At 35.3% G+C, this 17,226-nt stretch overlaps 1 protein-coding gene across 1 annotated transcript in view; it reads right to left on the bottom strand.

The window, feature by feature from the left end:
• Positions 1-11,846: 11,846 nt before the first annotated feature.
• Positions 11,847-17,226, bottom strand: part of kcnc2 (potassium voltage-gated channel, Shaw-related subfamily, member 2) — a 72,593-nt gene continuing 67,213 nt past the window's right edge. The window contains exons 3-4 of the mRNA XM_073838430.1: positions 13,079-13,230; positions 11,847-12,044 (exon numbers count right to left, since the gene is read on the bottom strand). Coding sequence (XP_073694531.1) covers positions 11,847-12,044; positions 13,079-13,230 — 350 coding nt within the window. The remainder of the gene's footprint in view (positions 12,045-13,078; positions 13,231-17,226) is intronic.

The raw sequence follows: 17,226 nt of genomic DNA on the forward strand, positions 1-17,226 counted from the left end.
TTAAAAATGTAATTTATTCCTGTGATCAAAGCTGAATTTCCAGTATAATTTCGTCAGTCTGCAGCGTCACATGATCCTTCAGAAATTATTCTGATATGCTGATTTGTTGCTCAAGAATAATCTCTGATTATTGTTGTTGAAAACAGTTGTGCTGCTTATATTTACTGCAAACAGACTTTTGTTTGCATAAATCATAAGCGCGGCAGACAAATGAGCTGAAATGCTGGTGTAGTCAAACTCCAGATTCTCTAATGATCATCAGCGTCTCCCAGAGATTTGTTGAGCTAATATTTACAGAAGTGACAGTCATCTGCAGGATCCTCCGGCGCTGGTGAGCGCAGCGGCCCATATCACGCTCAGCTATCCCGCATTAAACAAGTCTTAAAAAGTCCTCAATAATGCAGAGTGCTGGCTCTCAGAGCGAGGAGTGGAAAATCCAAAGTGACAAATTATGTAAAGTAACACACATGGAGCTGTTTTTAGCTTTGACTGATTGTGTCACTATGGAAACATGCCACCGCAAACGGCCTTGACTTACAGCAGCGGGAAACGTCTCGTATCACAGTTTTTAATGTGATACGAGACACACACACACACACACACACACACACACACACACACACACACACACACACACACACACACACACACACACACACACACACATGTTTTATGGGGACATTCCATAGGCGTAATGGTTTTCATACTGTACAAACCGTATTTTCTATGGCCCTAACCCTACCCTACACCTAAACCTAGCCCTCACAGGAGATTGTGCACAATTTTACTTCCTCAAAAAAACTCATTGTGCATGATTTATAAGCCTGTTTCCTCATGGGGACCTGAGAAATGTCCCCACAAGGTCAAAATCTACTGGTATTACTATCCTTGTTGGACATTTGATCCCCATAACGTGACGAATACCAGGTACACACACACACACACACACACACACACACACACACACACACACACACACACACACACACACACGAGAAACCTACTGCTATTCACTTTACAGCCATCAATAATGCTAGATCATGTAAAGGAGATATGGAATGTTTGGATGTATGAAAAGGCAAAAATATAAATATAATTTTTCATTGTAGATTTTTTACAATTAAAATCTGACATTTTTTTTGGATGTTCTGTTTTGTAAAATATATATTTTTAAATATTACTATTAATATAAAAAAAAGAGCAAATAAGAGTAATTCATATTAAATCTGAGTAACCCAATATTTTTGTTACAAGCAATAATGCTATATCACATTATGTAATGTCTAGATATATTGCATATAGTAAATATATGAAAATATAAACATATACAAAATTATTTAAATATATAAATATATATATACACACTTATAATAAGTAAAATAGTAAAATAAAATGGATTTATTTATTTATTTACTTATTATTTTTGGGGATGTTTGGGGATCTATATTCTGTGTTATAATTTTTTTTCGTGCATGTTGTGTGTTTTGTTGGGAAAATACTAATAAAAATACCTACATTTTATAAAATTTAAAAAAATTTAAGTTCATAATTCATATTAATTATTATAATAAATAATTCATAAAAATATATTTATTTTAATCTTTTAATTAAAATGTAACTATTATTTTTTTTAATGTTCTATGTTCCGTGTTATTTATTTTATTTTTGTATTTTTTAAATTAAATTAAATTAAGTTTAATAATTTAAATATTGTTCTGTGTTTTGTTGGCAATCTAACATTTAAAAATAATGTAACGAACTTCATCACATCCTTCATGTAGTCTGTACTTTATAAATATATGGAAAACCATTTATTTCTGCTATATTTTTGTTATTGTTATATTTTTGTAATAATAATAACAATAATAACAATAATAATAATAATAATAATAATAATATATTATTCCCCAACAAAACATCTAATATAGGAAATAATAATGCATGCTTACTAAACAATTTAGCTAATTTAACACATTTTATCCAGTATAATCGCAATAAAATGCAATAAAAGTCCTGGTTAAATGTCCATTGACATTTATGCATCAACTCTTACAAACTTTATACAAGCTTTATAAAAATGGTTCTGGACATGGTACGGTTCAAAATACCATGGTATCTAAATATAATGAAGCTTCCATCACAATAACAGAGACAGAATAAACTCATCTCCTCTTGCATTCAGTAGTGTCCGGTTCAAGGTCAAGCCATTACTGTGGCCTCAAACTCGATTATTCATTCCAAACACATGCCTTTGTTTAGCAATCAGCAAACTCTCAGACGTCTCTGTAACTCTTGAGTGCATTTGAATGCATTACTGCTGACGACATCTGCCTCTTAACACATCTCATACTCAAGGTTCACAACTTATATGACTCATTTTGTCTGAGATTCTGGTCGACAAAGAAAAACCAAACTACCAAAACGCCCCGTCCGGCAAATGAGGCTTTGAAATGCTCATATTTAAACAGTCTCTCATGATTAATCCATGAGGCACAAACACAACGCCATAAACACATTTTCAGCTGCATAATAACGAGGGTTTGTGTCGAACGCTGTTTTCAGCTGTAGCACGCTGACCTTTAACCTCTAGAATAAATATTGACAGTCACCTCACGCAGACCCCCACACCTGCGCCTTCATCAGAATAACACTCATTTCTCATTCCATATGCATACAGGATACAGAACGCAGCAGATATACAGCATGTGCACTGGAAAATAAACTCACAGTGAGCACCAGCTGATTTTTCTATCAATATTCAACATATTCCAGCCTTTTGACAACATTCGGTATATATGGCTTGATATTTACAATATGTATATGTATTTACAACAAGTAATTACTTGTAAAATGCACTGTAAAATTCTCTGTTTTATTTACAACTCTGAAAAATCCTTTTTCACAGTGCACACAGTAAAATATGTGTAATTTACTTTTTTTAAAGGGTAATTGCAGTTTTTAATCTCACAATTCTGACTTTTATTCTTGCAATTACAAGAAGACAGAAGCAAGACGTAAACACTGGAAATTCTGAGAAAAAAGAATTGTGAGACAAATTTGCAACTGCAAGAAAAATATTAGTTGTGAGATTAAAAGTTGCAATTATGTCTTAAAAAACTGAATTGCAAGATTAACTCCGAATTCCAAGTAAAAAAATTTATTTGTGAAAAGTAAACCCAGAATTCCAAGAAAATAAGCCAAAATTGCAAGATATAAACTCAGAATTGCAAGGAAAAAATTATAAAATAAAAATAAGTAAAAAAAAAAAAACACACACTGAATTGTAAGATTTAAACTCATAATTCCAAAGAAGAAATAACAAAATAAAATAAAAAACAGAACTGCAAGATGTAAACTCAGACTTCAAAAAATATTAGTTGTGAGATTAAAAGCAATCATCTCTTAAAAAAACTGAATTGCAAAATATAAACTCAAAGCCCTAATAAAAAATTTAAAATAAAAAATTAAATAAAACTGTGAAAAGTAAACCCGCAAGATACAAGTAAATTGCAAGATATAAACTCAGAATTGCAAAGAAGAAATAAAAAAAAAAAAAAAAAAAAAAAAAAAAAACAGAACTACAAGATGTAAACTCAAAATAAGTCAGAATTGTAAAATATAAACTCAGAATTTCCAAAATAAAATAAAAACGCAATTGTGAGATATATACATTCCAAGGGAAAAAAAGATTTGCCTATTTCACCAATTGTCTTTGCTACCTTTCTGGGCCTTAAACATGGTAGTTGCATTGCTGTCTATGCAGGGTCAGAAAGCTTTTGGATTTAATCAAAAATACATATCAATTTGTGTTGTGCTGAAGATGAACGAAGGTCTTATGAGTTTGCAACAACATGAGGGTGAGTAATTAATGACAGAATTTTCATTTTTGGGAGAACTATTCTATTAATAGCTATATAATAGGCACTTTTTACTATTAAAATAATATTATTAACATTACTGCTTAATTTCAAAAGCCTAAAAAATGAATGCAAATAGAGAATATTCATTTAGCGTCCAGCGTATGAATAAATAATAATGGTGATTGAGCTTGTATGGTTCAGTGTCAAACGTCTGTTCGATCTAAATGACAGCAGTGAGATGTGATCCTAACAGCTGATGCAGGACCAGTCTGACCTTCCAGAAACAAGTGCAAACCTGATTTTTTCACTGTTATGTGAGACGATGACAGGACAGCAGCCAATGAGTCAATTCAAAACCAATTATCATCAGATCAAATGAGAATACAGAAGAGAACAGCGTCAGGAACAAACCCTCCAGTTCTGTAAAATAAAGAAATATTTCTCTCAATCTAAACAGCTGGAGAAACTATATCTGGAGTTGGCGGTTTAGTGAGGTTTTCTCATTTGAGCTTCACTTACAGGTGCTCCATCGCTTCCATCTCTTTTTATCTTCCTATCTCCATAGTAACCAGGCCACTTGCTTTACTAAGTACAATAGTGAAGCCTTGAGATGCTGCTAGTTCATTCTTTATTCCATGGGCTGCTTTCAAAAGACTGTAACCCCAGAACTAAACTCAACCTGTATGAACACACTCCTGCTCTCAGGCTTCCCCTGGTTGCCATAGCACTCTGAGGAGTGTGTGTGTGTGTGTGTGTGTGAAGGACATGGCTAAATCTGATGGATTCTAGTCAAATGCAGTTTAAAGCATCATCAGTCTGCAGAATGAGTTTTAGGCGTCTAAATGTCACACAGGCCTTCAGATGATTCACTTCATGGGGATTTTGGTGCTCGTTGTTTTGACATTATTCAAAACATATTATTATAATATGAACGTTCTTTTACAGATACTGATGATGAACATAAACCACCAGGACAGAGATTGAACTTATAATTCCTGGAATGCTGACATTAGGGTGTTGCTATGCAGTTGTTGGAGGTTCTAAGAACATTTTTGCACTCTGTCATTTTCCCCCAGGGCGTTGCTATGTGGTTGCTAGGGTGTTACTATGCAGCTGTCAGAGGTTCTGAGATTTTTATGGCATGCTGACATTTTCCTTCTAGGTAGTTGCTATGCAATTTTCAGGGATTCTGGAAAATTTCTGAAATTTTGTGAAACGCATAAAGAAATTTCTGGAATGCTGTCACACTCTTTCTATAACGTTGTTATGTGGTTGCAAGGGTGTTGCTATGCAGCTGTCAGAAGTTCTGAGGTTTTTTTGGCATGCTGTCATTTTCCTGCTAAGGTGTTGCTATTCAGTTGCTAAGGTGTTGCTAAGCAGTTGTAAGGGGGTTCTGAGATTTGTTTGGGGAATATTGCCATTTTCCTACTATGTGGTTGCTAGGGGTGTTGCTATGCAGCTGTCAGAGGTTCTGAGATTTTTATGGCATGCTGACATTTTCCTTGCTATGTGGTTACTAGGGTGTTGCTATGCAGCTGTCACAGGTTCTAAGAACCTTTTTGGCATGCTGTCATACTCGTGTTAGGGTGTTGCTAGGGTGTAGCTAGGCAGCTGTCAGAGTTTTTTTAGCATGTTGCTTACTAGGGTTTTGCTATGCAGTTGTTAAGGTTAAGGGATAATAAGAGCTTGCAAGAGTATGGCATGCTGCCATACTCTTGCTAGGGTGTTGCTATATGGTTGCTAGGACGTTGCTATGCAGTTTCTTATTGTGTCTCAGTTTCTTATTGTGTCTCAGATGTGATATGAATGTCTCAGACTCTGTAAGTCTGTAATGAAAGCTCTGAGATCCTAATATGAACTCAAATGATCTGAGCTGCTCCACATTCGTTTTATAACCTTACTGGATGACAGCTATTGACTCGTTTAGTCTATTTAAGGAATTTCTGAGAAACATCTGAGACGACGGTGAAACTGAGCTGGATACATAAATAAAGCATAATTGAAAACTCTGATAAGTCTGAGCAATCAAAACCTCTGCAGAATTTAATATTTGCTTTGTAATTTGCAGCCCCTGAGACTCAGTGTTTTACAAGTGTTTTACCCTCAAATGAACAAATGCAAATACAGGCAGAAAGCCCTCAGACAGTTTGACACGCAGTCAGACTGAAAGTCACCCATGTGCCTGAGCGCTGGAACTGCGATAGATCTGTGAGGATGGAAATAGTCTCGCAGGCTGTCAGTGAGACTGATGACTTAGACCTGACGGACATACCAGAAAACAGGTCATCCACAGACGCACACACACAGAAACACCTCATACATCCCATCCTTCATTTATAGCTCTTTCTCTGCACTAGCACTGGGTACATATAAACAAATAATTGCAGTATTTTACAATTAATTGCAGTATGCATGATGTAAAATCGATTCTTGAAGGTCAAAGTGTAATTTTGGTACCAGTTTCCTACTAGGGCATTGCTATGTGGTTGCTAGGCTGTTGATATGTAGTTGTTAGGGATTTTGAGAACTTTCTTGGCACTCTGCAATGAACTTTTTCCAAATTGTTTTCCAAACCTTTCCATCTTCCAAATTGAGAGCTTGTAAATCAGAACTGAAATGGGAATCAATGCTGTAACTCATGTGGGAAAACAGCTGACATTCTAAACACCAGCATAAACCATCTGCTATTTTCTGATTGTGTGTGTGTGTGTGTGTGTGTGTGTGTGTGTGCCGACAGGTGTGTGTGCATCGCTGCATAAAGAGTGTGTTTATTTATCACTGATTCTGCCAACTGTTTAGCAATAGTCTCCTCAAGCAGTGTAATCTCTCCCTTCAGCCTCCAACGCTCATATACATCACAGTTTTCATGAATATTTCTTTTTGTAATCCTTTCAAATTATTTATTAAGGCTCAACTGCAAAAGCAACTCATTCTGAACCAAAGAATCAATGAATTTTATACACATAACAGTCATCATTAATTTACATTTTAAGAGGCATTTACTACACAAGCTAAAAAAAAAAAAAGATCTAATTTTGGCGCAAAACTGTACTAATGCAAAAAATTATGATATAACCAAGGTAACCTTGTGGCACATGCAAACCCAAAGAGTGTGTTATCTAATACATGAGTGTAAATTGTGCTGAAGTGTGTGTGGTGTGTGTGTGTGTGTGTGTGTTGTGGTCATCCATACTGTCTTATTCCACATGCATTAATAGGATTGGTCACGACTCTATGTGCTGAGAAAGCTAATGATCGCTGGGCTCGTACACACGCTGACCCTCATGCCATCTGCCAGCGGTTTGTTCATTTCTCAGAGGTGTGGAGGTGTGTTTTCTGGGCTCTCCCCATCACCCTAATGAAGCCTGACACACACTGACCTCCCAGCACTGTCCTGACACAGCACTCTGTACATGATAAACAGCACAGCTAATCAGACTCAGAGAAAACCTATTATAGGTATCACTGTAACTCAACTTTTTAATGCAAAATTCCACACCATGATGCCAGACCATTGCTACACAGTTGCTAGAGTGTTGCTATGTAGCTGTTATGGTTTCTGAAAGCTTTTTTTTGGCACACTGCTATTCTCCCTGCTAGAGGACATTGCTATGCAGTTGTTATGTGGTTGCTAAGGAGTTGCTATGCAGTTGTTAGGGGTTCTGAGAGTTTTTTTTGGCATGCTGCCATTCATCCTGCAAGTGGGTGTTGCTATGCAACTGTTCAGTTTTTTTTGGCATGCTGCCATACCCCTACTAGGGTGTTATTATGTGGTTGATAGGGTGTTGCTATGCAACTGTTACGGGTTCTGAGAGTTTTTTGGCATGCTGCCATACACCTACTAAGGTGTTGGTATGTGTTTACTAGAGTGTTGCTATGCAGTTGTTAAGAGTTCTATAAGTTTTTTGGCATGCTGCCATTTTTTCTGCAAGTGGGTGTTGTTATGCAACTGTTAAGTGTTCAAAGAGTTTTTTTGGAATGCTGCAATTCTTCTTGTAAGTGTTGCAATGTGGTTGCCTGGGTGTTGCTATGCAACTGTTGGGGGTTCTGAGTTTTTTTTTTTTGGCATGCTGCCATACACCTACTAGGGTGTTGCTATGTGGTTGCTATGCAACTGTTAAAGGTTCTGAGAGTTTTTTTGGCACGTTGCCATACACCTACTAAGGTGTTGCTATTTGGTTGCTAGGGTGTTGCTATGCGATTGTTAAGGGTTCTGCATTTTTTGGCATGCTGCAATACCCCTAGGGTGTTGCTATGGTGTTGTTATGCAGTTGTTAGGGAAAATAAGAACATTCTGGAATGCTGTCATACTCATCCTAAGGTGTTACTATGAAGATGCTAAGTGGTTTCTTAGTAGTCAAAAAAATGTCTGTTTTATCTTCCACCAGATGAAAATGATAAGATAACATTATACTTGTGTTAGGAGTTTGATCACATCATCACCAACACTAACTAACTGAGAGTACTATACATAATAGTGATTTTTTTGTAAATGAAGGAAACAGTCTCAGTAGCAGCATAAGGAGATACACTCATGGACTGATTCTGGAAATGGCATCGAGGAACAAATAGAAGCTGGAAGCGTGTGGCTGCATCACTGTGTTTGCACAGAGAAACGTCGTGCAACAGCGGTTTCAGAGCATTAAACTCGTCCGCCCCCGATTCTCTCCGCTATAAAAAGAAGGTGTTAATGACAGCGAGAGAGGAGGCCGGGCAGATGGCGTCCTCCTCAGGCACGGCTCCTCCGTATGGCAGAGCTGAAAATGCTGCCCGTTAAGATGCCATCAGTGAAGGAGATGATCGCAGTGACAAAACACAGACACATACTGACCCCCGTGATGACCGAAAAACTATTATAAATTGTGCCATCCCTCATATAATAAAATATGAGGGAAAACTATATATTTGATATTTGAGGTCAATTAAATTAGATCCATTTGATACACAGACATAAATAAAATAATACAAGAAAATATGAAAGAGAAAAAAATGTCACAATTGTGACAAAATGGATGATACTTGTAGTCAATTAAAACTGAATTCATTTGATGCACAGACATTAAAATAAATTGGATCCATAAAGCTATTGTGATGCTTCTATATCCGACTGTATTTTCTTGACCTGATGTTATTTTCTGACTCTGGGGCTGTTGAGGCCGTCGGTGATGCTATTTTCATTGGCACAATTTTCTCCTCATCAAAAACCCTTCAGACCTGATAAATGTCTGTGTGTTAAAGACGGACACGCAATTCTTCATAACTGCCTTTACAAATGGCATGTCAATGAGTGACGCACCTCTGAGTCTGACCTCTGTGAATGTGCGACCCGTCCTGATCAATGTGCTATCCATCATCTGACAGTGACATCACTCTATTCGTCTGCTGACACATTTAACATTCATCTTCAATAAACGTCCTTAACCTCAAAGAATCAAAATCACATCAGAAACTCTTCTGAACCTCCAAATACCAGAACATGAAACATTCCTAAATCTTCAGTTTGTTCAAAAACATTAGCTCATTGCATGCATGCATCACTGCCATTCATTATTTGCATTTTTATTAAATGTCTGCATCATATTTCAAAATTAAATGAATTAAATGATTTTTTTCTCAAAATGCACATAATCTTAAAACAGGCTTTATTTTATTCATGCAAATTGTGGATTATCCATTGACAAAGCTCTCGGTAGACTTTGGATGTGACACAAAAAACGCTTCTGCTAATCGTCCAAATGGGCAAAAACCAATGCTGATAATCTCAAAATGGGCAAATACTGGCCTGGCGATACATCAGTCCATTTAAATGCCAACCGCAGATAAAAGAATGTTTGTGTCTAAAGCCACTTCACTTCCAGCTGCAGAATGGGGTCAGTGAACTGCGCGTTCGGCGGCTCGTTTTGTTTTCACACTGTGTCAGAAAGCAGACAGCGGCGTGCGTGATGGAAGTGGCCGCTCTCGTGTAAAGATCTCACAGACGTCTGCTCTAGAATTCTGCCGGAAACGACGAACACACATTTGCAGTCTGGAAATGAAAAAAAGCCTGCTGTGTTTCTCTCTTTGAGTCTCTCTTCTCTCACCTCCAACATCCAGCTCAAGTATTTAAGAAGCTTCATGAAAGTTTCAGACTCAGTCTGGCTCTTATAAAACACTCTCCCTCATTTTGACAGAGAGCAGAACCGAGTTATACTTTTTTCTTCAACAGCATTACAGCATGATGACGTAATCTCTGTTGCAAAGCCCATGCGTTTTAAAATCAAAACACTGCACTAAAGATTCAAAACATCCTTATTCTGGCCAAATTTTAAGGCTGAATCACATGACAAACTATTTAAAGTCTTATCCAGTCCACAACATGATGTTTTTTCAGATTCATTCACTAGGCGCACTGAATAATTCAGTTAGTAATTCATTAGAACGATGAGTCTTTTTGAATGATTCCTTAAAAGAACCGCTCACAAGAATCATTTGTTTATGAATTAGTCTGCTTGTTTGTTTGATTCTTTCTTTATATTGTATTTTGTCTTTCTTTACACTCAATTCAGGCACTCAATTCTGTAAACATATAAATCTAAGATATATACTATTGGACAAAAGGTTGGAATAATTGCAATTTTTAATGCTTTTGAAAAAAGTCTGTTCTGCTGGCCAAGGCTGCATTTATGAAATACAGTAAAACTGCCAAAGTATGAAATATTATTACAATTTCAAATAACTAATTTCTGTTTGAATATATAGTCAAATGCAATTTATTTCTGTGATCAAAGCTGAATTTTTTAAGCATCATTAATCCAATCTTCAGCGTCACGTGATCCTTTAGAAATGATTCTAATTTGCTGATTTGCTCAAATATACAGTAAAAACAGAAACCTTTTATAACATCCTTTTCATCAAATAAATGTGGCCTTGGTGAGAAAACATCAAAAAATCTTAATTAGTGCAGACTGATTCATAAACAAATGATTCTTGTGGACAGTTCTTTTATGGAATCATTCAAAAGAGCAAATGCATCTAAAAACACATCTTTTTGCGGTGGATTCAGCAGCTGCACGCAACACTGACCTACGTAAAAGTGTATTTACAGTGTCAGCATCATATTTAAATATGCACAAATGTGAGCATGTCTAATTGTCTTTATTCTCATGGATATGCATGAAGCGGCTCACATCAGGGAATATTCAGCAGCATCACAAGCGTTCTTTAAGAAGCAGCGAGACAGCTGATGTGAAAGTCTTACAGGCAGCGCGGGAACATTTCTTCACAGCCGGCGGCCAGAACGCGCGCGCTTACCGACCCGGGACGCCACACATTTTTAGCTTAGGGCCACATATCCGGCTCTCAGAAGACTCCAAATTTATCGTCTTGCCCGAGACAGGATCCTGTCAGATCACTTGAAGAAGACATTGCACGTCTGAATGCCTGGATCTATTTGCAGAACATCCAATTTGGTAAAAGGTCGCTCACAATACCCAAAATTAACCCTGACATTTACAAATCCCAAAATACGAGGCAAGAAAAAGCATCAAGACTCGAACATAGTGTCTTTTTATTCTGTTGTCTTCCCGCTTATATATATATAGCATCTTTGCATGAGTCATTGAATCATTCATTCAACTGATTTAGGCTGGGTATTAATACAGATTTCATGATTTGATTAGATTCTGATTCACAAATTCTTCAGGTAATACAACCAAACACAAAATTATTTTCTGCATTGTGGAAATTATTGCAGTCCTCTTCTCTAAAATATGCATGTAACAGTCTCAGCTGGCATAAAACTGTAATATTAAGGGTTAAATTTACCAACATAACCCTAGCTATTAAATTCAATGGCTATTTAATTTCAGTTATAATAGTACAGACTCTCAGTTGGTGCGCGTCTGCAGGAGATTGTGGGTCTGCTGCTCATCTGGTCGAGCGTCTATTAGCCTGAAGCTGCTACTCAACATCCATCTCTCTGTCTTTCACCGCTTGGGGTGATTGTGCTCAGATCGGATCTAAAATGCCACTTAGCGCTGGATTTCCTGTGACTGTGAAAAAGGGAAACGCTTGCAGAAACTCTCGAGCTAGGATTAGACACACTTCTGTTGGCTGGTCAAAGATCCCGCTGTCGACAGCACTACAAATGATGCAATATCTCTCTTCTGGACCGCTGAACACATACACTGAGCAGCTGAAATCAGGCTGAAGTAGACAGGAAGTGTAAAAAAAGGTAGATGATACTTACATGGTGTAAACAGTAGATTTGGATGCTGTGAATTCAACATATGCATTTACGATAAGTTATCTGAATTTCAGGTATGCTATATTAAAACACAAAATACACAAGTAAGTCAACACATATTTCCTAAAGGAACATTTCCAGAATTGTCAGCAAGAATGCATTCACTTGTTTAGTTTAAAAAACAACAACAACAACAACTGCATGAATGATTCAGTGACTCACACATAAAGTCATTGGTTATTGAATAAATAATGTGTGAAAGATTCAATGATTAATTCATCAAGACATTGTTTGTTTGTCCAAATGATTCAGTATAAAAGACAGTCACTTATTGATTTGTTCCTGAATAAATGAACTTGTTTTAACAAATCGTTCGTGAATGATTCAATGAGAAAAGTTACTTGCTTCATTCTTGAATGAATCTTTGAGTGTTTGAATGGATCAGCTGTGAAATCTTCAATTAGTCACTTGCTTCATTTTTTAAAATGAATCAGTATCTTTGACCAAATTGGTGGAATTGATGACTTACTCAATGCAGTTATTTGCTTTGCTCCTGAATGACTCAGTTTTTGAACAAATCATGGTTCAATGATTCAGTGGTTCACTAATATAGATGTCACTTAATTCCTGAACGAATCAAGTAATTTTGAACAAATTAGTTGAATTGATTCATTATTAAAGACAGTCACTTGCTTTGTTCCTGAATGAATCATTGCATTAGAACTAATTGTCTCTGAAAGGTTCAATGATTCACTCATAAAGACATTAACTTGATTTGTTTCTGAATGAATCAGCGTGTGTGAACTAATCGTTTGTGAGTGATTCAATGATTCACTCAGAAAGACACTCTTGTCACCACCTACTGGTGTATCAATGTAACAGTTTCACAAAAAGTGAACATTTCCAGTGTTGTCAGACTTTAAATCATCATTCTTGAAACATATCTCAACCAATCACATTCAAGGATGTAACTGCTAGGAGTTTTGATACTAACTGGAGCATGGTTTTGACCCGTGCTGGAATGAAGGTTTACTGACACTTCAAACTCTCCACACATGGGACACCAAACACAGTACATAAACTCAGACCTGCTCTCCATCATGACCCGCTTGTCCTCTGATGGGACCGTGAGGTCAGGCGTGGGGCCTGTGTGTAATTGCAGGTGGAATAATAAAGTGATAACACTGATAAAACTAATGAATCCAGTCTATCAGAGAGGCTGAACGAAGCTAATTAAAGTCATTTACCCAGAAGGCTGAGCAGAACGGAGGACAAAGATCTTTATAACAGCGCAAACTTTCACACAACACACCAGCAGACATGTGGAGAGGAGGGACGAATTACCTTAAAATGACTTTGTGAGTCAATAGGTCAGTTGATTTCATATGCTTTATGTGAAAGGAGATGTTTCGGCTCAATTAGCAGTAAAGATCAGTCAGTTCATTGTCTTTCTTTTGTCATTGCCGCTAATTTGCAATCAATAAAAAGTCCACTGGTCTCTGTCTGGTGTCAGTGATGTGATGCATAAGAGATTATTCATTGTACTGCCATTGCAACAAAGACAAAAAATCTCCCCGGTAGTGTAATGCTATATGGCTGCATTTATTTGATCAAAATTACAGTAAAAATTGTGAAATATTATTAAAATGTAAAAAAAAAAAAAAATTTCATGATTTCTATGTGAATATATGTTAAAATGTAATTTATTTCTGTGATCAAATCTGATTTTTCAGCATCATTGCTCTAGTCTTCAGCTTCACATGATTCTTCAGAAATCATTGTAATATGCTGATTTGATGCTCAATAAACATTTCAGAATATTATCAATGTTAAAAACAGTTGTACTGCTTCGTATTTGTACGGAAAATAACTTCAAAAGATTTGAAATAGAAATCTTTTTTATAAATGTCTTTACTGTGACTTTCAATCAATTTAATGCATCCTTGTTGAATAAATGTATTTATTTAAAAAACGAAATAAATTCTTTTGCATGTTTCTAACGCAGTGAACACTTAAATGATGTAAAGGAAAGCTAAAAGCTAAAAATTGTTTTATTTTGCTGGGTCTTGGGAGGATGTGGATGAATGGGTTCAGCGATTTGTCTCACTAATGGAGCTGGAGGAGAAGCACAGACTAATCGCACAATAAAACATGAGGTGTCACCAGTAAGAGCCGGAGAAGATGGTTTTTAAAAGACGTTAGTGTCTTTCGACTCATAAATACCAAACAAAGGGAAAAGCACATGAGGTTGAGTTATTCAGCATTAAACCAACCTTAACTTAAAGATAAAGTGTATATCAGGGGTAAAAATGCCACTAAAACTTACAAAAATGCAAATAGGTATAAAAAATATATAGTTTTATTAAAAAAAATTAATTTAGCTTTTATTTTTATATTTTCAGTTTTCATTTGAATTTAATTTAAAATGTTAGCAATTTTGTAAATTTGTGTTAATTATTTATTAATTGTTATGTAAATTAGTTTTCATATACATTATAATATTTCAAAATGTTATTACAATATAAAATAATAGTTTCTATTTTAATATACTTTAAAATGTAATTTATTCTTGTGATGCAAAGCTGAATTTTTATCAGCTTTTACTCCAGTCTTAAGTGTCACATGATCCTTCATTTTAATATACTGATTTATTATTAGAATTTTTGTAACCTGTGATTGTTTTTTCAGGATTCTTTGATGAAAACTTAAAAAGAACAGCGTTTATTCAAATAATTTTTTTTTCTAACAATGTAAATCTATGCTATCACTTTTTATACATTTAACACATCCTTGGTGAATAAAAGGATCATGTGACACTGAATACTGGAGTAATGATGCTGAAAATTCAACTGTAATTACAAATATATAGATGTATATTAATATAGAAAAACTTGTTTTTACATCGTAATAATATTTCACAATATTACATTTTTTTCTGTATCTTTGATCAAATAAACAGCCTTGATGAGCATGAAATACCTATTTAAAAAACATTAAAAATCTTACAGATGCCAAACTTTTGAGCGGCAATGTGTGTGTGTATATATATATATATATATATACATATAGGCTATATATGGTATTTCCATAACTAATAGTTTAATAACATCTAATAAAAACATAATATATAATATGTAATATATAATGTAATATATAATTTTTTGCATTAAAGTAATAACATTTCTGGTGGAAAAATGTTTCTTTTTTTTTTTTTTTGAAAATGATGTCAAATAATGTACATATATAGAAAAAGGTTAGATATATATATAAAAAAATTGAATCAAAAGACATGGTTACTTCAGTCACTGGGTTGCTAAATTTATCTGTCCGTCTGCTCATCATCACTCACAGCTGCGATTCTCCACTTACAACCAGAAAGTGTGCTCCCATTTTTCTTTTTAATTTTTTTTCTATGGATGTGTGTCTGAGCGAGATGAGAGTAAAGCTCCCGGAGGACTGATTGCTGGAGGTAAAGCGTCTGGCGAGCGTATCTGTGTCTGACTCACCCTGTGTATAAAGCGGCTTATTTTAAAACACACATCATTCAGAGCAGCACCTCACAGCACCTGCTGACGCTGACGACAAAACATCCGTCTGACAGCACCACAACACTTTAATCTGCAACTCTACAACACGCACTATGGCAGGACTGCAAATACTATTATCTGGGATGCCAAAGTTAACAACTTCACTTATGAGATTGACAAAATATATGTGACACATGGAGGAAGATCATCTGAAATGCTGATTTACAGTATTTGTTAACTTATTCAAGTTTTTTCTGACAGTTGTGATCATCAAACATGCTGCCATTAACACATTAACAGCTTGATGCTACAGTACATTGCTTCTTTGGGCAGTTTGTTATGGTCTGAGAGTGAGACGAGCCACGTCTGAAGGCCTGCAGCGGTCATCTGACAGACAGATGGCTGATTGCTAATGTGGACACTGTTTGCTGCTCGTAAACACAAGCTCTGAGTTCAGCAGACTGATTGGACGGCTTTAGTTCTCTGTTTAGGAAACACGCTGTGAAATCCATGAAATGATGGACAGATTCAAAACCAGACGTCCATAAAAAAAAAGGTGCTTTGTGATGCCATAGAAGAATCTTTTTGTCTAAATGGTTCCATAAAGAACCTTTAACATCTGAAGAATCTTTCTGTTTCACAAAAGGTTCTTTGTGGCAAATAAGGTTTTTCAGATTATTATGGTTCTTTGTGGAACCAATAATGGTTCTTCTTTGGCATCACTTGAAGGACATTTTGAAGCACCTTTATTTTTAAGAGTGTAATAGAGAACATTCCCAGAGCTTTGGTTAAATATTCAGGTTAAGGTTTCCTCACATTGTCATTCAGTAACGTTATTAGTTATCTGGTCTTTAATAATGTTCTCAAAATATTAGGCCAAATATGTTATTTATGCATTGTTCATGAAACTTTTTTCTGAAAGATTTTAGTTGGATGTTTGTCTAATGTGTGTGTGTGTGTGTGTGTGTTTTTTTTAAAATGTTAGCTAAATTAGTAATGGTCTCAAAACTTTACCAGAAAAAATATTTATACACCATTCATGAAATGTTTTTTCCGTAACATTTTAGTTGCATGATTTACTAGCTTTTTTAAAATAGACAAACTAATAACATTCTCAAAACATTACTTATAACTTATAATACATTGTTCATGTTTTGTCAATGTTTTTTTTTTATGTTTGACAATCTAATGATATTATCAAAATGTTGGCACAAAAATGTTGTTTATACATCATTTATCAAATGTTTTTATCTTAAACGATTTAGTTGGATGTTCATCTAACCTTTTTTAACTACTAATAATGTGCTTAAAACAGTCCTTTTTTTATTTATACATCATCCATGGAACTTGCTTCTTAAACGTTTTAGTTAAACATTAGTCTAACGTTTCTTTTGTAATTTATACTTATATATTTCTGTTATTTCAATATGAACTGGATGTTCATACAACTTTTATTTAATACTTAGACTAACAACAATCTCAAAACATTAGCACAAAACTATCATTTATACATCGCCCATGAAACGTATTAGACAAAACTAATAAGGTTAGCATAAATTAGTAGCATAAAAATGTAATTTATACTATTCATGAAACGTTTTCTCCACTCTTTCAG

Source organism: Garra rufa, chromosome 4 (genome assembly GCF_049309525.1).
Source record: "Garra rufa chromosome 4, GarRuf1.0, whole genome shotgun sequence".
NCBI lineage: Eukaryota > Metazoa > Chordata > Actinopteri > Cypriniformes > Cyprinidae > Garra > Garra rufa.